At 39.9% G+C, this 22,500-nt stretch overlaps 3 protein-coding genes across 4 annotated transcripts in view; 1 reads left to right on the top strand and 2 right to left on the bottom strand.

Moving 5' to 3' along the window:
* Window positions 1-6,971, bottom strand: part of cln3 (CLN3 lysosomal/endosomal transmembrane protein, battenin) — a 36,165-nt gene extending 29,194 nt beyond the window's left edge. The window contains exons 1-5 of the mRNA XM_079281443.1: window positions 6,612-6,971; window positions 6,478-6,514; window positions 2,679-2,775; window positions 2,452-2,535; window positions 1,246-1,325 (exon numbers count right to left, since the gene is read on the bottom strand). Coding sequence (XP_079137569.1) covers window positions 1,246-1,325; window positions 2,452-2,535; window positions 2,679-2,775; window positions 6,478-6,514; window positions 6,612-6,666 — 353 coding nt within the window. The 5' untranslated portion in view covers window positions 6,667-6,971. The remainder of the gene's footprint in view (window positions 1-1,245; window positions 1,326-2,451; window positions 2,536-2,678; window positions 2,776-6,477; window positions 6,515-6,611) is intronic.
* Window positions 6,972-8,039: 1,068 nt separating this feature from the next.
* LOC306786594 (tryptase-2-like) lies at window positions 8,040-14,511 on the top strand. The gene is made up of 5 exons (XM_079281409.1): window positions 8,040-8,094; window positions 9,010-9,187; window positions 11,902-12,182; window positions 13,372-13,508; window positions 14,026-14,511. Exons 1-5 carry the CDS (start codon window positions 8,043-8,045, stop codon window positions 14,188-14,190), a joined length of 813 nt encoding a protein of 270 aa, XP_079137535.1. The 5' UTR covers window positions 8,040-8,042; the 3' UTR covers window positions 14,191-14,511.
* An 822-nt stretch (window positions 14,512-15,333) lies between these two features.
* The window catches only part of dus1l (dihydrouridine synthase 1-like), a 17,955-nt gene continuing 10,788 nt past the window's right edge, over window positions 15,334-22,500 (bottom strand). The window contains exons 10-14 of one of the 2 annotated variants that reach the window (XM_079282606.1): window positions 20,486-20,574; window positions 20,153-20,322; window positions 20,019-20,056; window positions 16,889-16,964; window positions 15,334-16,102 (exon numbers count right to left, since the gene is read on the bottom strand). In XM_079282606.1, the coding sequence (XP_079138732.1) occupies window positions 15,936-16,102; window positions 16,889-16,964; window positions 20,019-20,056; window positions 20,153-20,322; window positions 20,486-20,574 (540 nt within the window). In that variant the 3' untranslated portion in view covers window positions 15,334-15,935. The remainder of the gene's footprint in view (window positions 16,103-16,888; window positions 16,965-20,018; window positions 20,057-20,152; window positions 20,323-20,485; window positions 20,575-22,500) is intronic. The other variant, XR_013772541.1, reaches the window with a different exon arrangement.

Raw genomic sequence — 22,500 nt, 5'->3', positions numbered from 1 at the left:
AAACATGACATTTCAGAAGACTTGTAATACAATAACTAATTGTCTTAATGTAAGCAATGAACTGGGGATGTTTCTTGGTGATCTCTATTAGTTATGTTTTTTTAGCCTTCTCACCTGTAGTGTCTTCAACATGTCTGTCATTTTACTAAACATCTCTTTTAAAAGGACGTTTTCTCTAAATTAGTTTTTTCTCAGACTCAGACCAATAAATCTCTTCAGCAGCTCTTACATACACCAAACTTTACACTTTCATTCCTCTCTATATGCAGAAGGTTTTTACAGAGTTCATTTATCATTCATAACCTTATTTATACAATATTCAATTCCTAAAGACATGTTGTTGTTTTTTTATTACTGCTGACAGTATTCTCTGATTTATGGAGCGATACTAAGAGATATCCAAAATCCCCTCAGTAAAATCCTTTCACTCTAATTTGCCTACTACATGAAACAAGAACCTGGCTTCATGCAATGTTCACATTTATCTTCTGGAGACGGATGCAAATTAGCACATATTATCATACATTTTCAGAAAGCTTGTCATACAAAAAATGATTTGTCTTCATGTAAGTAAACAACTTGGGAAGTTTCATGGCGATCTTTATTAGTAAATCTTGTAAATCTTGCTCCATTTCTAATCGTCCCTTTTAAAGTCATCAAAAAACAGGAAACAATGTGAAAGTTGGACCATACGGTGCTCAGTGCTGTTCTTGAAGTGTCCCGGATTTAGAACATATGTTTTTATTCTACTGACCAATCATGGCGATTAAGATCTAAATAAAAGCCTCAGCAGTTTCTGTCACAGGTGTGGATGATTGCATAGAATAAGATAATAGTGTGCTTGTTTTTGCTCAGTTTTGGCACAAGGCGGTGATTACTGTATGCACTTTGATCCTGGCTCATTTCACATTAAAAACACAATTGTTATGCACTATTTACTATTTCTTAATTAAGAGTGCCCCCAAAATGTGTAAATGCCCCAACAGGTAAAGACAACAGGTAAACATGGAAGAAGAATTTACATCGACCAGGGGAGCATTTTTCTCCCCTATGTTCCAAATGGGTCTTCATTTGGCGACTATTTAAAAATTGACTGTAACAAAAAGTAAGACGAGACACTAAAAGTGACCACCACATTAAAACGAAATGTTTCTGTGTAACACTAAATGATGGGACGACTGTTGGATGTGTCAAATATGGAATGTTCTTGATTTTCTCATGAACCAGTGAGACCTATTTCCTTACCCATAAGGCAGTTTGTGGATCAGAAAAGGAGCAGACAACTTGATGGCGAGTGTTGGGAGGATGTCAGCTAACAGCACAGCCTGAGGAGAGAAGCATCGGAGCCGTCACTCAGACCAAAAGGTCCTCTTTGAAAGCATCAGTGTTTATATGTCAAACACAAATTAAGAAATGCTGAGGGGAAAATAACATTTATGTTGTAGTACAATCCCTTACTTTCTGTGTTCACGCTTCACTGGGTCATTTAGCCTCATAACACCGTGGCATTCTGCCATACTGGCAGCCGAAGAGACTTTCCATTCCGGTACTTTCATTTCTAGTTTGTCATTTTACTTTCAGTACCCGTTTACTCGTCTTAGTTTTTGCTCGCGACAGAAAAGAGCGGATTTAAAGAGGAACTAATCCCCAGAGTCTTGTCTAAAGCACCTCTACCCTGGAAATTCAAAGAACATGAACTAACCATCAACAATGGCGGTGCTGGGGGAGGGCCTGAGACACGGCCAGTCACGTCTAATGCTTCTGTGATTGGCTAGAACTCGTTGCAGTTGTCGTCGGCTCATTTTCCTCAACCGAGGTAGCATTACAATCCAGTGACACCGGCTTGTGGGTGAAGCATGAAGTAGCTTCACTCATGTAGCTGCTGGCTAGCTTGTCAATTCCACCATGCTGTAATGCTACAGTTACAGAACATACACAGCCCCACATGAACCGCCCGGCTTGGTCCACATTATTTTGACTTTTGGCCGGACTTAACTGTTTTAAAATGGCCGCTCATGATAACCGTTACCCTTTCAATTTCTTTATGCTAATTGCTAGCATGCTAACTATTGTTATGGTTAGGTAAGAGTGCTGCAGAGGGACTGTTATGGTGGCAAAATACAGTATCGACTTATAAACATTTGAATTTATACATCACCATTCAAGTGCAAGATCCGGGTTTCAACCAGTAGCATATTAAAACACAATATGTAGAATTCAAATACGTTGCACTAAAATGGACCTGAACAACACGACTAAATAGCGCTCCTTTGAAGTGAGAGAAAGTAGTTCCGGGGTTTAGCTAAAGGACAGTCTCTCCACTGCTAAATGACGGCTGGGAAAATGTTGCCAAAATACAGCAAACATCTCTTTTGTGAGAAGCTAATAATTCCCTGTCAACATACAGACTGGTGAAGGTTATTCCCCGTTGTGTAGTGAGTATCCATTTACCGCAGTGGAGACAGGATTGCAGTCATAGCGGCTACTGTTGCTACTGTTTCCACCTTGGAATTCCACGGCCGATGTGGCTGAAGTCTATATATACATATAGGGAAAGAAAAAAAGGTAAAAAAGTGAATAACTTTCTTCTCGCGTTAAGTCTTTTCTTATATTATAGCTTCAAGCCATACAAGGGTCGCTGCAAGAGACAAAATATAAATACAAATGGGCCTTCTTACAGGTAACGTGCCGTTTTGGGACTCTTGTTTTTGGAGGATGTCGTGGGCGGCGCTCAGCATGACCACATACGCAAAGTTGTTGCACAATCCAAGGAGCCTGGGGGGAGTAATCAGAAGAGCAGGTGAGAAAATTCAGGGTCAGCAGCATATTAACACGCATCAATAACTAAGCCTGTGAGTTTCTCTGTGAGAAAGAAGTCAATAGTACACGCCAAACCTCTTAATGCATCAGTGATTAATGTTGTCTTTACAAGATGTTTTCCTACATAGAAAAGTAATTCAGATTTGACAACTAAATTACAAATGTACATGCACGCAAGGCTTAGACTTCAATGTCAACATTTGACAATGGACTGTTTTACTCACTCATTGGAATATGATACCCTGCTCTAATATTGATTTAGAAAGGTACACTCATTTTGTTTTTAACTGAAACTTGGTTAAATCAAGATAACAGTGCAGCTGTTCTCATTGAATCAACACCTCCCAACTTCAGTTTCATGAGTGAAACAAGAGCACATAAGAAAGGAGGTGGAGTTGCTGTTTTATTTAATGATTCTATTCAATGCAAGCAGATGTCCTTTGGTCATTTTGTTTCTTTTGAATATGTGGCTCTGAATTCCACTCAAGGTTTATTCCTAAACATTTACAGACCACCTAAATACTGTGCAACCTTCTTTGATGAGTTTACTGAACTGCTGTCTGTAATCTGTATTGATTTTGACTGTGTTGTTATTGTTGGTGACTTTAATATCCATGTTGATAATCCCCAGGACAGAGAGTCTATAGAACTATGTGGTGTCCTTGATAACTGTGATCTGACTCAGCATGTGACAGGACCCACCCACAACAGGGGTACACTCTGGACCTAATCATCACCAAAGGTGTAAACATTTCCAAGGTTGCTGTGACTGATGTTGCACTCTCTGATCATTTCTGTGTTTTCTTTGAGAGTGCAATCTCCTTGCACACAAATGTCCAAACCAAGGTTGTGACAAAGCGTTACATCTCTGAAAACACCAGTGAACTATTTATTCAGAAGTTCTCCTCCACACCAGCCCTCTCTTGCCTCTCAGTCAATGAGCTTGTAGATGGCTTCAATTTTAAAGTTAAAAATATTGTTGATGCCATTGCACCCACTAAAGTGAAGGTTGTCTCGGGTAAGCAAAGATCTCCTTGGAGAAATGCTACGCTGGTCAGAATAGAGAAACGAGAGTGTCGGAAAGCTGAGCGCAGGTGGCGAAAAACGAATCTCCAGGTTCACTGTGACATCTATAAAGAGAGACTTCGCAATTATAATTTGGAACTTAGAAATGAAAGGCAGTCATTCTTCTCTGACATCATAACCAAAAACAAGAACAATACACGGGCCTTATTTGCTACAGTCGACAGGCTAACAAACCCTCCAGTGTCGGTAGCTGCTGAGCTCCAATCCACTTGGGCATGCAATCAATTTGCCTCCTTTTTTACTGATAAAATTCAGAAAATTAGACAAGCAGTCAGTGCCTCCACACCAACCACAGGATATGTGTTGTCCCGATCTCTGAATAACATCCATTCAAATATCATGACACAATTTCATTCAATCGACCGTAGAAGCCTAGAAGACATTATACAACATCTGAAGTCATCCTCCTGCTGCTTGGATATTCTACCAACACACTTTTTCAAAAATATTTCAAACTGCATGACCACTGATCTTTTACAAATTGTAAACACATCCCTTCTCTCAGGTGTCTTCCCACAAAGCCCTAAAAACTGCAGTTATTAAACCACTCCTAAAGAAAGCGAGTTTAGACTCCGCAACAATGAAAAAGTATAGGCCAATATCAAACCTCCCATTTTTAAGTAAAATAATTGAAAAAGCGGTTTTCCAACAGCTGACCAACTTCTTGGCCATAAATAACTGCTTTGATGTTTTCCAGTCAGGCTTTCAACAGCACCACAGCACTGAAACTGCTCTTGTTAAGGTTTTCAACGACATCCACTTAAACATAGACAATGGCAGAAGTTCAGTCTTAGTGTTACTAGATCTCAGTGCTGCATTCGACACGGTCGACCATGCCATACTCCTAGAAAGACTAAACATCTGGGTGGGACTCTCTGGCACAGCACTTAACTGGTTTGAATCCTACTTGAAGGGCCGAGAATACTTTGTGTCTGTAGCTGATTACACATCAGAGCTGACTAAAATGACATGTGGTGTTCCCCAAGGTTCAATACTGGGGCCTCTGTTCAACATCTACATGCTTCCACTAGCTCAGATTATGGAAAACAACAAAGTGTGTTATCATAATGCAGACGACACACAAATCTACATAACTATGTCACCAGGGGACTATAATCCCATACAAGGGCTGGGTAACTGCATTGAACAAATCAACAACTGGATGTGCCAGAATTTTCTTCAATTAAACAAAGATAAAACAGAAGTAATTGTTTTTGGTACCAAGGACGAACAATTGAAAATCACCGCTCAGCTTCAATCACTGATGTTAAAACCCACAAACCAAGCCAGAAATCTAGGTGTAGTTATGGATTCAGACCTCAACCTGAACAGCCTCATCAAGACAATTACAAAATCAGCCTACTATCACCTGAAGAATATATCAAGGATTAGAGGACTTATGTCTCAACAGGATTTGGAAAAACTTGTCCACGCATTTATCTTCAGCAGACTGGACTACTGTAACGGTGTGTTTACAGGTCTCTGTAAAAAGTCCGTCAGAAAGCTGCAGCTGATTCAGAACGCTGCAGCTCGAGTCCTCACTAAGACCAGGAGGGTGGATCACATCACTCCAGTTCTGATGTCTTTGCACTGGCTTCCTGTCCAACAAAGAATTGACTTTAAAATCCTACTGTTGGTTTACAAAGCACTGAATGGTTTGGGACCAAAATACATCTCTGATCTGCTGCTACCTTATGAACCATCCCGACCCCTCAGGTCGTCTGGGACCGGTCTACTTTCTGTTCCCAGAGTCAGAACTAAACATGGAGAAGCAGCGTTCAGTTTTTCTGCTCCACATATCTGGAGCAAAGTCCCAGAAAGCTGCAGGTCTGCTGAGACCCTCAGCTCATTTAAATCAAGATTGAAGACTTTTCTGTTTGCTGCTGCCTTTAATTGAACCACATGCAATTAATATGTTAATCAATTTCCTGCATTTCTGCATTTTACTACTGCATTTTATTTCTTACACAGTTTTTTAATGTTTTAATGAATGTTCTTAATTGTTTTTAAATCTCCTTTTCTTTTGCCGTATGTTTTGATGCTTTTAATGGTTTTATGTGAAGCACTTTGAATTACCTTGTTGTTGAAATGTGCTATACAAATAAACTTGCCTTGCCTTACTTAAGCGGAATGTGAATTGGTACCTTTTGCTACAATCAGCATGAACTAGACTTTTACCAGATTGCAAAAAACATTTGTAAATAATAAACAAAACAGCATTTATTTCCTCCTCATGTTGTCGTATATTTCAAGTCAACAATGATCTGAAATAGCCTTTCATTTCTTCACATCAAATAGAAAGCTTCCTTTTGCTTGAATGTGAACGTGTGGATGTAACGTTACTAATGCTAACAGGAAGCTGTGGGCTTCATTGGTACTTAAACGTTTAGCTAACTCGTTTAATTTAGATCTAGTTAATCCTTGTTTACATTTGTCACATTGTACAACACGTTCAGCATAAAAAACAATGGCGGCATCAGTTTAACAGTGTTTGTCTCAATAAACTTCGGTGTTTTTTCCACCGTGGTTCTTAAAAACAGTTTAAGCTTATTTAAAACAAATAGGACTCACCAAAATCCACTCCGGTTGCGCCATTGTGTGCAAGTACCTACAACCAACAGATAAACAGCACCTTTAGCGACCCTCACAACAAGTATAATGTAGTTTGATATTTATCAGTCGAGGGAAACGAACTGCTGACCCACCGTTAGTGTCAGGGCGTTGAACGGGCTCTGCGTTGACGCTGGCCGTCTGCTCCATGTTTACACAACAGCGCACGAGACAACGAACCGAACTAAGTTACGGCCCCGTTACCGGGCTAACGTTGGTACCGGGCTAACGTTGGTACCGGGCTAACGTTGGTACCGGGCTAACGTTGGTACCGGGCTAACGTTGGTACCGGGCTAACGTTGGTACCGGGCTATCGTTGGTACCGGGCTAACAGCTAAAACTACTTAAAATACATCGTAGAGTCAACCAGCTCCCGCGGTAGATTCACCACTGTGTTTTCTACGCTCCAGCCAGACTGTACAGAAGTAGCTGACATCTTTAACTAAATTGTAATGTCGTACGTCGCACCAAAACGCGGTGTTTCATAAAAATAAGTTCCCACTGAAACAAAACCCACCCTCAAACGTTCCCACTCGGTGATGCTATTTAGGATACACATTTAGCTGGTTAATTTCACGTTTATTAGCACGTTACAGTATTTTATAATATCAAAAAGACATTACTTTAAAATAAGTTTTTATTTATTAATTATTTGTGGCTTTTAAGGCAGCACTTATATGTAATGATGAAATTATGACTTGAATTTATATTAAAACCTGCTTGTGAATGAATCATTTGACAGTTAATGAATGCTTTATAACACGGTGAGGATTCATTCATGAGTGTTATCATACAGATATTATCCTGAATTATCAAGTTTTCATCATGTATGGACCCTCATGGACGCTTCACGTGCTTTGTATGAGTTGTAATTGTTGATATATATATTTTTAATTAACAGTGAAAATGTATTTCACAAAATAAATCAGAACTTTCAAATGTCCCCATATTTATATTTATATATTTCAACTACATTCTAGCACATTGAGTGTTTGTACGCTGCTCATAAATGTTCAATTGGGAGGTTCAAATAAAGTGTTACGCAACAACCTAAAGGACTGAATTAAGAAAAATAGTCTGAGCAGCAGGTAGACAAAATATGAATATGAATACAATGATAATGATATTCTTGTATCATCATTAGGGTCAGGACAGATGGGCAATACATACAGTACTTGGCTATGTTCATACATCATACTTTACATTAATATACTTTGCATTGAACTAAGCATTAATGCATCAAAAGCATCCAAACTGTTCACTGCTTACTCAACCGTATCAATTTATAAATCTCTGAGATGCATTTTAAGTTAAAAGTATAATATATCTCGCTGAAATGAGGTGGGGCAAAAATACAGAGCCTTAAGTGGAAATACTCAAGCAAACTATCGGTATCTTACTTCACAGTACTTGAGTAAAAGTACTTTTCCACATGTGGTCCGAGATGAAAGGGTTGGCTGATAGTGCTGATAAGAATTTGATAAAGCTGCAGCCTGCAGAGACACAGCTTCACTCCATCGGCAGCCATGGCCTTCGGTGCACTTCTTGCTGTGCTGGTACTGATCCACAACACTGGAGGTGAGAAAGACTAACATGAGAATATCATTCTGTGGTGATTCACTCAATTAGTGGAGGTTGGGGAGTAAGACGAGGCATAGAAAGTGTGCGTTAGCCTGGCTCTGTCCATTTAAAACATGAACTCACAGAGAGCATCTGTCGTTTGGAGTTTTATTGCAAATTCACATTTGAAAATGAAGATCTCCTTAAACACATCGTGTTTTGTCTTGTCGGGAATTAACAGTCGAAGGCTTAACTTCCCGTCTTTGTTTCTGAAAACATTGGCTTAAACATATGACATAATCATAAGCTAATAGTTTAAACCTGCCTATTAATTATGCGTTAGATCTCGTTTGTGTAATCCATATTGAGTTGACGGATCCGTAAAAAGCAACACGTTGTAAAAACAAGGTTGCCTGGCAATCTCACGGAGGAAACACGATTACTTCTCAGTGCCAAGAAGAAGTCTGTTACATAACCCCCGTAAAACTCACTTTTACTCTTCCGTTTTTTTGGAGGAATTAAATAATAATAATAATAATAATAATTAGTGGGATGGTGGATTTTGTTACCCTCTGACCGAACCAGGCTGTTTTATGTTATCGTGCTAAGCTACGCTAACTGGGTGCTGATTGTAGATGTATATTTACTGCACAGATATGAGAGTGATAGATCAATCTTCTCATCTAAGTCTAAGCAAGAAAGCAAATAAGCCTATTTCCCAAAACTCACTTTAACCAGAGATAATATTTGAATTTTTCAAATAAATACACATCTGTCTTGGCTGGCGCATTGCAGCATATCTTGGTGAAATATCTGTAGATCAGTGGAATAGTGTGAAACCAATTGACTGGACCGTGTCGCACATGTTCTTTACGTTAACTCTCACGTTACGTGATTTACATGGTTTCGTGGTTTCATTATTGTTTTTTTTAGGTTTCCTTGGGGCCGAGGTGAGGAGCTCCATCATCGGGGGGCAGGATGCTCAGAAGAACGGCTGGCCGTGGATGGCCCACCTGAACATATCTACCGGTAATGGTGTCAAGACGTGGCGCTGCGGCGGCACCATCGTCTCCCCTAAGTGGGTGCTGACTGCTGCAAGCTGCTTGGAGACGTAAGTGTGTGTGTCGATTTTTGCACGTGAGCTTTGTAGCAACTCGTAATGAAATAACTGTGCATATGTAAACATTGAAATGTAATAAAAGCTCATAATGTAATTATCAGCACATAATGTAAGAAACCCATGAGCGCATAAGGTAATAACAGTTTTGTGTTCTAATGAAAACATTTTGACACTTTAAACTAAGCAAAGAAATTGTTCAGGCATAGTGTGTTACTTTGCGATTTAAAAAAAGGCATCTCCTTTTTTCTTTTTTGTAGTATGGGAACCCTTCTAACATTGTATTAAATACAGGTTTCCAAAGGCATATTTACTCTTAAGCCAATGTTTATTTTGTAACGTGTTCGACAAGATTTTACAACCAGAAACACAATTGTTTTTGCAAGGATCATGTTGGGTTATAATTCCCATAGTTGCAGTATTATATATATGTTATTATAAGTTACTATTATTATTATAAGGGTCACTGTTTGCTTTTAGTAAAGTGGAAAAATAACATTAAATCTATTCAAGAACAACACAAAACATTGCGTACTTTACTTACAGACAACAATGACCACTTAGAGTAATATATAATCATATTATAATCCATTATAAAAGAAGATTATAATGTATTATAACAATAGGAACTATAATACATGACAATACATTATAAACTACTTGAAGATTATAATGTATTATAACAATAGGAACTATAATACATGACAATATTAAACTACTTGACCGTATAAGTCAATATAAGTTGCTTTATAGTGCATCATGATTATAGTTATTAAGCATTATGAATATCTATGAGCGCTTATAACAGTCCTATAAGTAGATTATAACACATTACAAGTATGTTTATAAAGCATTATACACACAGGCGTCATAGAAAGTGCTACCCAATAGTTTCCCCATGTAGCATGTACACAATCCATGCCCTCATCCATCTCAACCCCAAAAAGCTGCTTCACACAGAAGGCGAGGCCACTGACCTGTACTACAACAGAATGTTATGACCCAGAACTCGACCCAAACAACCAGAATACAATAATACCCAACGATACTGTAAAGTCAAACTCAGTTAATGTCAGTCTTTATGTTAGAATATTAGCATTCTCGGTTTAAAACATTTTTTTCCACTTGTCATGGAAAAACTAGAAGTGTTTCTATGGTTTCAGGAGGAAGGAACTTTATATGTACACATATATGCATATATGTATATATATATATATATATATATTAGGGGTGTAACAATACGCGTATTCGTATTGAACCGTTCGGTACGAGGCTCACGGTTCGGTACGCATGACGAACCGAACAATACGTTTGAATAAAAACATTTTTTTTTTTAAACCTTTATTTAACCAGGTAGTCCCATTGAGATTAAAAATCTCTTTTGCAAGATGTAAGTAACAATACAAGATGGAAGCAAGATGTAAGTAACAATACTACATAACATTAAGCAGCAGTTTTAGTTTTTTATGCTTATGTGTTGCTAAGAAGACACATCAGAAGATGGGTCACTCAGGTATAGTTCCATCATTGTTCAAAGTCAAAGAATAACTTCATGATGTTAGTTGTAATGAATAAATATATTTTAAAATCAAGTACATTTCTCTGCATTTATAGTTTTCTACTGTACCGAAACGTACCGAACCGTGGCTCCACTGTATCGTACCCAACCCAACCGTGAATTTTGTGAACCGTTACACCCCTAAATTATATATATACCCACATATATGCATATATATATATATATACCCACATATATGCATATATATATATATATACACACATATATGCATATATATATATATACACACACACATATATGCATATATATATATATATATACACACATATATGCATATATATATATATACATATATGCATATATATATATATATATATATATATATATATATATATATATATATATGCATATATGTATATATATATATATATATACACACACATATATGCATATATATATATATATATGCATATATATATATATATATATATATAATTACACTATGAGCTGAATTTATTACATTATTTAAAAAAATGTTTTTGCTTAGTTTATGATGTAATCAATTTCTCTTAATGTATTATACATTATTATATTATTATGTATTATATTACACGCAAACCTGATATTACATTATGTGCTCATGTGTTTTTTAAATGATGTGCTGATTATGATCAAGATTATGAGCATTTATTACATTATGAGTTGCTACGCTCATAATACACTCATGCTGTATCCTTCAACATCTTCTGTAGTGGTGAGCACGTTACAGACACCTCGGTGTATCAAGACCACTACATTTCAATTCATTTACTCAAATCTACTCATTATCAATTTGGACATTTTAATACAATTCATGACAATATATAATTGTTTAATCTATAAATAAATCTTTGAACGTTAGAATATTATGTAAAATATAATAAAAAACATAATAAAAGGGCTTGTAACCATGTTGATATCTTCTAGGGAATGTGTAGATTCTGAAAATAAACAAAATAAGTTCCACCCTTGATCTGAAATGAATTGCAGGATCCACATTACAGCGCAACACCTCATCACTCTAGCCTGTTAATAATATGAGGCAAAACCAGGCAATGTTTATGTCCCCGAACCGACCCGCATGTTAGAATACTGTGTTTTTACCGGTAATAAGAGGGGGGGAGCCATAAATGTGTGTTTGTGTTGGCAGATATCCGAACCCTGACCCGTATAGATCAATGATTTGGGTGGGCTCACACGAACTGCTAAAGCCGTCTGAAGATTACATGGGCGTGGAGTATTTCATGAACCACCCAAAGTACCGGGCCCTGAGCAGCGGTCGCTACGTGAACGACCTCGCTATGGTACGGCTGAAGAACCCGGTGACAATGTCAAACAACGTCAAGGCAGTGAGTCTGCCCAGCACTGACGCCCCCTTCGATTCATCGTCCCAGTGTTGGATCACCGGCTGGGGGGAGATTAAGAGAGATAGTGAGTTCTGCACATGAAGCAGCATATAATGTGGACACACTGTATGAGGACCAATGAATACTAACACACCAATGAATTGTAGATTAATGGATGGCTTCGTGTGTGTGACCCTGCATATCACACATATCATATATCACACATACAACATATATATATATAAATAAATATATATATCTATAAATATAACACTCAGACCACACATCAGTGTGACACAAATGGGCTTCCAAACAGGATTTAGAAATACTGAGCTCATGAGTTGAACTTTTTTTAATTTAAATGTTCTTTCAAGGAGACATCTCTGGTCATCAACAACTGCTCATAAACACAACGGCACAAAGCATTATGCGTATGAGCAGCAAGTTGCGGTTTGATGGTCGTGACTACTTCCTGAAGTCCTCAGATAGTTTTGACCTTTTTTTTTTGTTTTTGTCCAAATAAATCATCTTCTTCCCCTACAAGACATAAATATAGATTCTGCTTTGAATAAGAATGTGTGTCCGATAGGATTCTTCCTCTAAAAAGTTGTTTTAAATTCTGGCGTACCAGTTTCTCAAAATGGGAGTACTACTTAGCCGAGGGGTACCTTGGAGTACTGCAGGGTGTACAAAATGTTGAACAAAATATCGGTCATGCTAATTCCTTAAATAATTGCACCATTATAAGTTCTATAAAAAAACGTTAATACAAGACCGATAAAAAAAACACTTGACGCGTTATTTAGCTTTAGGGGCACAGACTGAGCTTCATAATAACTATTTAAATAAAGTATTTGTATTATTAATATTAAGATTATAGTTATATCCCTCACTCTCCTATAAGTTCTGCGACAATTTTAGTAGTTAACGACCATCCTAATAAAAACCTAATCAAATGTATGAAAACACTGTGCAGCACCTTTATGGCAAAATAGCTCGTAATATATATATATGTATGTATATATATGTATGTATATATGTATGTATATATATATATATATATATATAGACTCATATTTTTTTTTTTAAATGTGTTGTAAACATAACATGGTATGCTCTCTTCTCTCAAGGCTCAGTTAACCAACAGGATGATCTTGGTTCATTCAATTCCTTCAACAGGAATACATCCAGCCGTAAATGCCGGCCTTACTTCGGTCGCCTCCTGCTCCACACTTATTCTCACTGTGTGCGTTTGTTTGTGTGTATCTATGCAGCGCCACTGCCGAGTCCAGAAACCCTTCAGCAGCTGAAGATTTCCATCATCCCTCACAGCGATTGTAAGGCCAAGAAACCTGAGCTGACTGCTGACATGCTGTGTGCAGGGGACGTGGCGGGAGAGGACGCCTGCAAAGTGAGTTCTACTATTAAAGTCAGTTGAAATATTCAACTGTGTGAAGGGGTTTTGAGCCCTAAAGGTTGGGAAGACGGCACTATTACTTACTAGTTAAAAGAAGCTCCACCACAACCAACAGTAAAATGATACTCATGCATTGATGAATCAGTAATCACAATCTAATAATGCATACATAATATGTATGTGCTGTATGTGTAATGTGCTGTTGGCATAATTTCACACCCTGGCTCGCCCTCCAAGCCAAAGTTTTTTCACGTTCTTGAGGTATATTTCAGATTTCCAGGGTATGAGCGCTTCAGCAAAAACTCTGGGGTTTAGTTACTCTCCTATCCCAGTAGTTCCTACAACCACTGAAAATGATTAAAATGTCTCCAAAATGTCCCAACTACTGACAATTTCCTCCAAAACGACCACATGTATCTGCTCTGCGTCAACTCAACAAGTTCAAATAAGGAAAGAACAATGCAAAGTGGAAACACTTACACAATGTGTGTTATTCTTTGTGCTTCCAAAGGGGGACTATGGCGGCCCGCTGGTGTGTCTTGCAGGCAGTGACTACGTGCAGGTGGGCATCATGAGTTACAGCGATTGTGGTCTCCTAGGCCACCCTGGCGTCTACACCCAAGTGTCCAAGTTTGTGAGCTACATCAATGACTACATCAAAAACGGCGAGGACTGAGATGTGAACTTCCAAGAAGCTGAAGACCCGCTTTACTCTTTTATCGCTTCTCCCCTGAGTTGTACTCTGTCCCCATTGTCCCTTTATTACAATTAACATGCACTCTGATTTCTTCATCTTTGCATTAAAGCATTAATTATAGTGTCACGACTGAGAATTATTTTTGATGAAACCCATGTGAGGTGAATTCTCACTGCATTTCATCCCGATTTTAGACAAGAGTTAAACCCAAACCAACACACTTCATGAGACAGATGATCTGTGATAAAATATAGGTTCCTCTGCCTCCTTTTAGTTCTCCTAATGGCATATGCAAGATTCCACTGGGCCTGAAGAAAATCAGCCAATCAGAACAGAGGAGCCGCTAATGCAGCTAGCAATCACTGCTCGTGAAATCTGATCAAACAATTGCAAAGGCTGCTCTGTTGAAACACGGCCACCAACCACGTCATTTTGTGATAGAGTATCTTTGGTATTTGTGAGGAGTATTTATTACCTTTTCAATAAACCTGTGAATCGCACGCATGCACTTAGCTAGTGCTAACCGCTAGCATTAACAAATCCTAGCCCTGTATGTAAACTCAAATTCATGTTTGATCAGCGCTGCCAAATTTTGACAGTTTGATTGGCGTCTAAGGGCTGCACGAGCTGTGATTGACAGCTGCTCTAAAGACTCCTCACCTCCGATTGGTTGTTTCCCTTCCGGCCTGGTGGAATCCATTAGGAGTACTAAAAAAATAGAAATCAGTGGAACATATTTTTTTTTTTTCAGATGGTCTCCTGTAATACTGTCAGGATATCGTGACAGTTTGAGCAACTATGAAAAAAAGTGATTTTAATAAAGGTTAGCAACTGCAGTTTTAAAGGCTCTGAAAATAGTTCCTTCCTGTTTTCATCTGCGCCTCTTTCGCTGGTTTAACGAAGGCGGGTCTAAACTGACAAACCGTGATGTCACCAACATCCGTGCACCAATCAGGATTATCAACATTAAATCACACCGCACTTGTCCTGATGAAGCAGATTGGCTGAGTATCAGAGTTTAGTTAATAATACCTAAAGATGATTTTCTCACCAACTTTGTGACATTTGTGTATTCAAAACAAAAAGTCAGAGAAACACTTCTAGTTTTCAGGGTGCTTTAAGTGATGAGAGGCTAGCTTAGCACAAAGGCTAGAATCACAATAGAACAGCTATCCTCCATTAAAGCAAAGAAAATATCTTGTTAGCAAGTAAGCTAGTCACCTTTAAATAGACCGTGTAGTCACCACCTTGATCTCTCCACTTTTTCAAATTCATCTCTGGATAGGCAGCGGTACTTCTCATCTAAAAGGCACATATACGTCAATGCACTGCAGGCAAACTTTACTTCACCTCAGTAACAAATGTGGCTTAATGATGTTGGAACGCCTCGAAAAATCTTTGTCTTAAAAATAAAAGATGCCAGAATGAGTTGAGAAAGTCTTCCAAACTGTCTCATCAGGAAAAAACGAGAAAAAAATCCCACGCTGATCACATAAAAAAAAAAGTTAGTTACTTTATGGTTTTGGTCTGCTGATCAGTGTCCATCAGAGTCTCTTCCATTCCGAGGTTGCTTAGCAGCTGTTCAAAATGTTTCAAATGAACGGTCAGAGAAATGACCTGAAAACGGCTTAGGCTCACCCAGGTGGGACTCTTTGACATGTGACAGCGGAGTGCTGTATTAACAGGAGTGTGGTTTGTGCATGTAGAGACGGCCTTAGTCCCGCTCATAGTGGGAGCTGTGTCTCGGACTGCACCTGCAGCTCTGTACTTGGATCTGAGGGGGGCTGAGCAGAGCTGCTGCTTCTCTCCATCTCTGTCGCACATCCCTCCTTCGTCCCGTCCTCCTCAGCTTTCTGTTTCTCTGACCTGGTTTTGAACCTCAACCCGTGGCCTGTCAAACGGAGGTTGGATTATTTCTATTGAACAAAGCTAAATACATCTTTTGTTTTTGCACTGGTCTGGACCACAGACTGTAAATAAAGATGGACGACATGACAGCTCGATGAATACAGAAAGAAAACTGAAGACAGCGTCTGAGGCGGGGCCCTGTTCATTCCTATGAACGTTGACTTCAGAGTATAAAATTCAGTTGAAATCATCAGTTCTCATTCATATTGTCAAGAAATCATCCCCTGATTTACGGACGTCTCTTCCGGTGCAGAGAAGTGCCAAAAGGTGCAGTTCCCCGTAGACCCCCATACGCTAAAATGCCCAACTTTACACAAAGATATTTTTATACTGTCAACGCTAGTTAGCTTAGCAACATTTTCACAAGTTAGCCAGCATTGTCATATTTGTACAGTGTGAGGAAGTAGAGACGCGTCATGCATCTTTATATACGATCAACGGTCTGGACCAAACAAACCAAAATACAGGTATGAGAGAGACCTTCGTTAGACCTTAAATCTCAACATTCATTTTTACGATGTGCGTCACCAATCAGCAGTTCAAAATGTATGCATCCCATTGACCAAAGGTTCCAGCGACTCTCTGGGTGTTTCTCAAAGTCAAGGAAGGATCCGTCATCCGCTGAATTTCAAGGACGCTACATCATGGAAGGACCCGACCTACAAAGGACGCATCCTTGACTTTGAGAAACAAGCTAAACTAATCAGATATAATTGTGATTCGCACTCATGTAATATTTTCAGACAGTGTTCTCTGTGCATGTACTGACTTGGGCAGTCGGCCACCTCCCTGAATGCCTTCTTCTTACAGCAGCCTCGACACAGGTTGAAGACACATTTGTTTCCCTGCGGAGCAAAATAAACCACATTAGCTGCTGGAGATCAAACCAACACTCTGGAAATGTCCTCCTGATTCTTTGGTTAAGCCAGTGATTCTCAAACTTTTTCTGTCGCGCCCCACTTTGGAGGAAGAAAAATGTTCATGCCCCACCGCCCCAACAAAATTGTAACAAAATGGTTTTGTGACTCATCCATCTGTGCTTTTTCAAATAATAGAATAAAGAAAATTGCAATCACTTTTAAGTAAACCAGATCGCTCCATCAGAAAACAAGTAAACAAGTAAAATGTGAAATCACTTTGTTAGAACAAACTAGCAAACTAGAAAATGCATTTCCTGCTGAAAATGCGTTGGAATGCTGAAAGCTGAAATGAATCTCAAAAACATTGCTGAAAATAGATATCCAATTTTTTTTAAATTGCAAAAAGCTTAGTAATTCAAAAAGTTGAAAGATTACAAATATGAAGTTATCACCCTTCTCCTGAAAGAGCTGAACATTTTGATCTTCGAACGGTTTCTGTAGCTTAAAAGAATTCTAGCGGTGGTGATATTTGTTGTAGTAGTAGTAGAAGTTGTAGTTGTAGGAGAAGTATTATTAGCAGTATCAGTATTAGTAGCATTTGAATAAGTACTAGTTGTAGCAGGAGTGATATTTGTAGTAGCAGTAGTAGTAGAAGTAGTAGTATCAGTAGTCATAGTAATAGCTGTAGTAGTGGTCGTAGTATTTTATAGAACAGTGGTAGTAGTATAATAAGTAGTCGTAGTAATGGTAAAGTCAGTTTTTGAAGTAGCAGTAGTAGTAGTACTAGTAGCAGTCGTACTAATAGCTGTAGTAGTATTAGTACTGGTAGTAGCATGAATAGCAGTAGTAGCAGTTGTAGTATAAGTAATAGTAGTAGTGGTAGTAATAGCAGTAGTGGTAGTGATACTATTTATGGTAAAATTTATGGTAAAATACAGTTAATCCATGGGGCTTTTATTTTGAAAGGGTGGTGCTGGGTGGGGGAGAGGAGACATAATCATAATGTCTGACACATAAACAGAGGTTATTAAATGCCTGGCTTCATCACAAGCATTTCAATTAGAATTCACTCTTTGGGGCTTTTATTTTGAAATGGGGTGTGCGTGGGGGGGGTCCTCTAAAAGTCTCTAAGACCTGAATGACTGTATGAAAGAGAGACAGACAGGGAGAGAGAGAGAGAAGAAAGAATTAGTGAGAGAGAGAGAGAAGAAAGAATTTGTGAGCGAGAGAAGAAAGAATTTGTGAGCGAGAGAGAAGAAAGAATTTGTCAGAGAGAAGAAAGAATTTGTGAGCGAGAGAGAAGAAAGAATTTGTGAGAGAGAGAGAGAAGAAAGAATTTGTGAGAGAGAAGAAAGAATTTGTGAGCAAGAGAGAGAGAGAAGAAAGAATTTGTGAGAGAGAGAGAAGAAAGAATTTGTGAGAGAGAGCCCGAGAGAGAGACTCTGATATCTCTGGCAAACTTTCTCATTTGGAGATTGTCCAATGTTTTATCTTTTACAGCTTACATGACTGTTGTCCTGCTCTGCCATGTCTTTCCTCGTCTCTCCCTCTTGTGTCGCGGTGTGTGTAAATGTCACTCGAATCAGGAACTTATCAGAATACTCATGTCTGATTGGCCGAGATGCAACACGTAACAGCTGCAACAAATCATGTGTGTGCGGCTTTTATTTTAAAATGGGGTGGGTGGGTGGGTGTGTGTGAGGGGGGGGTGGAAAGACCTCTGAAGATCCCTAAGACCTGAATGACTGTATGAGAGAGAGACACATAGAGAGAGAGGGAGAGGAGTGTATGTGCGCGTGTGTCTGAGTCTGTGTGTTTATCAACATCACTAATTGGCTCAATCGCGAACACCTGTGTGCCTGAAGCCATTTGAAAATATTCTCCATAGAGATCCCATTGAAAATAAAAAGCTTAATAATTCAAAAGGTTTAAAGGTTAGAAATATGAAAAGTCATAGCACCCCTCTGGTGAAAGAGCTGGACATTTTAATAGTTCAACGGTTTCTGTAGCTTAAAATATGAAGGAGAAGAAGAGGTGCGACGGAAGAAATAGAAGTTGAATAAAGAAACAGGATAACAATAGTTGGAATGATGGTGTGTTCAAGGACCCAAATGCAGACTCGTTTTTTCCATTTTTGTTTTTCAGTTTTTTTTCCCAGTTCTACAAAACTTGTTCTACAAAACTTGTTCAAGAGTTTTTTTGTGTGCGTGTTTTTGAGTGAGAGAAATAAATGTTTTGTAGAACAAGTTTTGTAGAACTGTAAAAAAAAAAAAATAAAAAAAATAACGAGTCTGCATTTGGGTCCTTGAACACACCACATCATGAACCGGGGCAAATCCGCCGTTGAGCTTGTGTTGTCCTCCTCATTGCGCTGTCCCCTTAATCTCATAGTATCCCAGCCTTTCAGAACCCGTTGGTGATGATGGATTCTTTCACACTGTTCCGCGCTGTTAGGATCCACTGTCAGACTTGAGAAAAAGCTGATCTTCTCTGCTCATAGCTCTGAATAGCATTTACGGCTAACTGGCTTGGCCAGTTGCTGCTAGCACAACAGCTATTCAGAGCTATGAGCAACAACAGTTATTGCCTCATTGTTTTTCGTTTGGTAGCCTTGAGAGACCTTCGTCTGTAATGCAAGTATGTCTGCATGAAAAGATGTACAAAGATATATTATATATTCGCTAATGCTAAACGCGGTTAGCATTTCCCCATTGGCCGTAATGTTAAAATTAGACACCTGCGGCTTATAGACCAGTGCGGCTTATCTCTGTACAAATTCTTTTTTCTTTTAAAAATCAGCTGGTGCGGCCTATATGCCGGTGCGCTCTATAGTCCGGAAAGTACTGTACTTTAAAAAATAAAATGTAAAAAAAATAACTTTTAAATACAAAAATTCTGCATTTCCCCCTGCGCCCCACCTGTAATACCACCGCGCCCCACAGTTTGAGAACCACTGGGTTAAGCTGTACAAAGCCGAAGGCAACACGCACAGAATGTCACGCAGAGATCACAACGTCTTCGATACGAACACACACTGACCTTTGGGTTCCCACACTGCTCACACTTGATGTACTTAGCTGTGGGGGGAGAGAAGAGGGACACTGTTTTTAAGCATTCTACTTGTTTCAAAGAGGAACTAGGCAGTCAAGGGGAACGCGACGGGTCAGACTCACGCTTGTGCTCGGGACAGAAGTTCTTGTGGGGGTTTCGGGATCTCTTCTTCTGCTTGTTTTTGGAGAGCGTTTCGGCCGTCGTGTCCGAGTCCTCCAGCGCCCTCTTTTGACACACCGCCTTCTTCACCTCTGGGCCCTGTCTGTTGCCGTTGGCGACTGGCTCCTTTGGCCTGTATGGAACAGCCAGTAAGATGCTCACGATTCTTCACTTTTTTTTTTTTTCTGCCCACAGTGAGACTGCAGCTCACTCGACGTCGAGTCAACGGCTGTATGATAACTGTATGAAAGTGAAAAGATCATATAGAGCAAAAACAACAAAAGATGGTGACTCACTCTGGTCTGACGTAGGGCTGGCAGATCCAGTGGGCGAACAGTAGGCCGCCCTCCTTCTCCTCCGCATCCTTTCCTCTGGTGATCTCCTCCTGCACAGACACACATACGGTACTACAACAATTCTCCATCACCCAGGAACTATGTATATTTTGTCCATCAGCAATACATCCATGCCTGGTTGTCCCAGTAACACTCATTAAAAGGCTCTGTCACATGTGTCAAACTCAAGGCCCGCGGGCCACATCCGGCCCGTGAATGAATTATCTTTGGCCCGCATGATAAAATCTAGTTACTATTAGAGCTGGTCCGCCGGTATATCGCACGCACCACCATAATACTACAAATGCACTGCCCGTGTGTCGGCACGTCAATCGTGGGCCCGCGAACGCGCGCCTCACAGTCTGTATTACATACCACTTGCGTCAAGTTTCAACTATCCCTCGCCCCTCGCGGATGTAAAAGGCAAAGCTGTGTGTCTTCTGTGCGGAGACAGTGTGGCTGTAATGAAAGAATACAACATAAGAAGACACTATGAAACGAAGCACCAAGACAGATACAAGCATCTGGACACGACACAAAGGCTACAGAAGGTAGAGGAGTTAAAAACAAGTCTGGTGTCACAGCAGGCTATGTTCACTAAAGCCAAATCACAAAGCGAGGCTGCTGTTAAGGCCAGTTCAATTGTGGCAGCAGAGGTTGCAAAATCAGCCCGGCCCTTTACCGAGGGGGAATTTGTCAAAAACTGCATGATTAAAGTTTGCGACGCCATGTGCCATGTGCCCAGAAAAAAGGCAAGCATTTTTAAATGTGAGCCTAAGCCGAAACACCGCTGCTGACCGTGTACGTCACCTTGCTGCCAATCTCCAGCAACAGCTTGTGGGAAAGGGAAAAGATTTCATCGCATACTCCCTTGCTGCGGATGAGAGCACAGACACTTCTGATACTGCCCAGCTGTCAATTTTCATCCGTGGAGTGGACTCAAGCCTGTGCGTAACAGAAGAGTTTTTGGGATTACACTCAATGCATGGCAGAACTACATGACTTGCCCTATCACACAGAGGTGCGATGGCTAAGCCAGGGAAAGGTGCTGGAAAGATGTTCCCAGTTGCGTGAGGAGATCTGTGAGTTCATGGAAAGCAAAGGGAAAGGCACAACAGAGCTCCGAAATAAAATGTTTCTGTGTGACATCACGAGCCACCTGAATGCGCTCAACCTGCAGCTTCAGGGGCGGGGCCGTGTCATCACTGACATGCACGCTACAGTGAGGGCCTTTAAAACCAAGCAGCGCCGGTGGGAGACGCAGATGCTGCAGGAAAACTTGAGGCATTTTCCGCACTGCCAAACAATGAAAGAGCAGGTCGCTGCCTTCCCAACTACAGTTTGCTGAAAAACTCGGCATACTTGGTGCTGACTTCACACGGCGATTTGCCAATTTTCAAACCCAAAAAAGCAGGTTTGAACTGCTCAGGAATCCATTTGCAGCTGACGTGGAAAACGCACCATCAAACCTCCAAATGGAGCTGATTGAGCGCCAATCTAATGACACACTGAAGGCAAAATATGAGTCTGTGGGCGCTGCAGTTTCCACGTTTCATCCCCGACACAATGCCCCAGCTGCGCTCCCAGGCTGCTCAAACGCTCTCTATGTTTGGCAGCACATACTTGTGTGAACAACTGTTCTCTTTGATGAAGATAAACAAAAGTTCACACAGGACTCGTCTCACTGATGAGCACCTTCACTCAATCCTGAGGATTTCCTCAACTCAGAGCCTGACCCCAGACATTGGTGAACTTGTATCCAAGATGAGACACCAAGTGTCTGGCTCAGACCAGTGAGCATCACCGAGCAGCAAACGGTGCTTTGACGCATTTTCAGTTTTTAATGCAGTTTCATTATTGTTGGAATCTTCTCTCTCTCTCTCTCACTCATTGTTGGAATGCTGTTAAGCATTCCAACTATTGTTCTTCGAATCTTTATTCAACTTCTTCTATTTCTTCCGTCGCACCGCTTCTCC

The sequence above is a fragment of the Melanostigma gelatinosum genome, assembly GCF_949748355.1.
Source record: "Melanostigma gelatinosum genome assembly, chromosome: 13".
Lineage (NCBI taxonomy): Eukaryota > Metazoa > Chordata > Actinopteri > Perciformes > Zoarcidae > Melanostigma > Melanostigma gelatinosum.
Note: the sequence above shows the minus strand (reverse complement) of the source record. Positions and strands in the feature narration are given on the sequence as shown.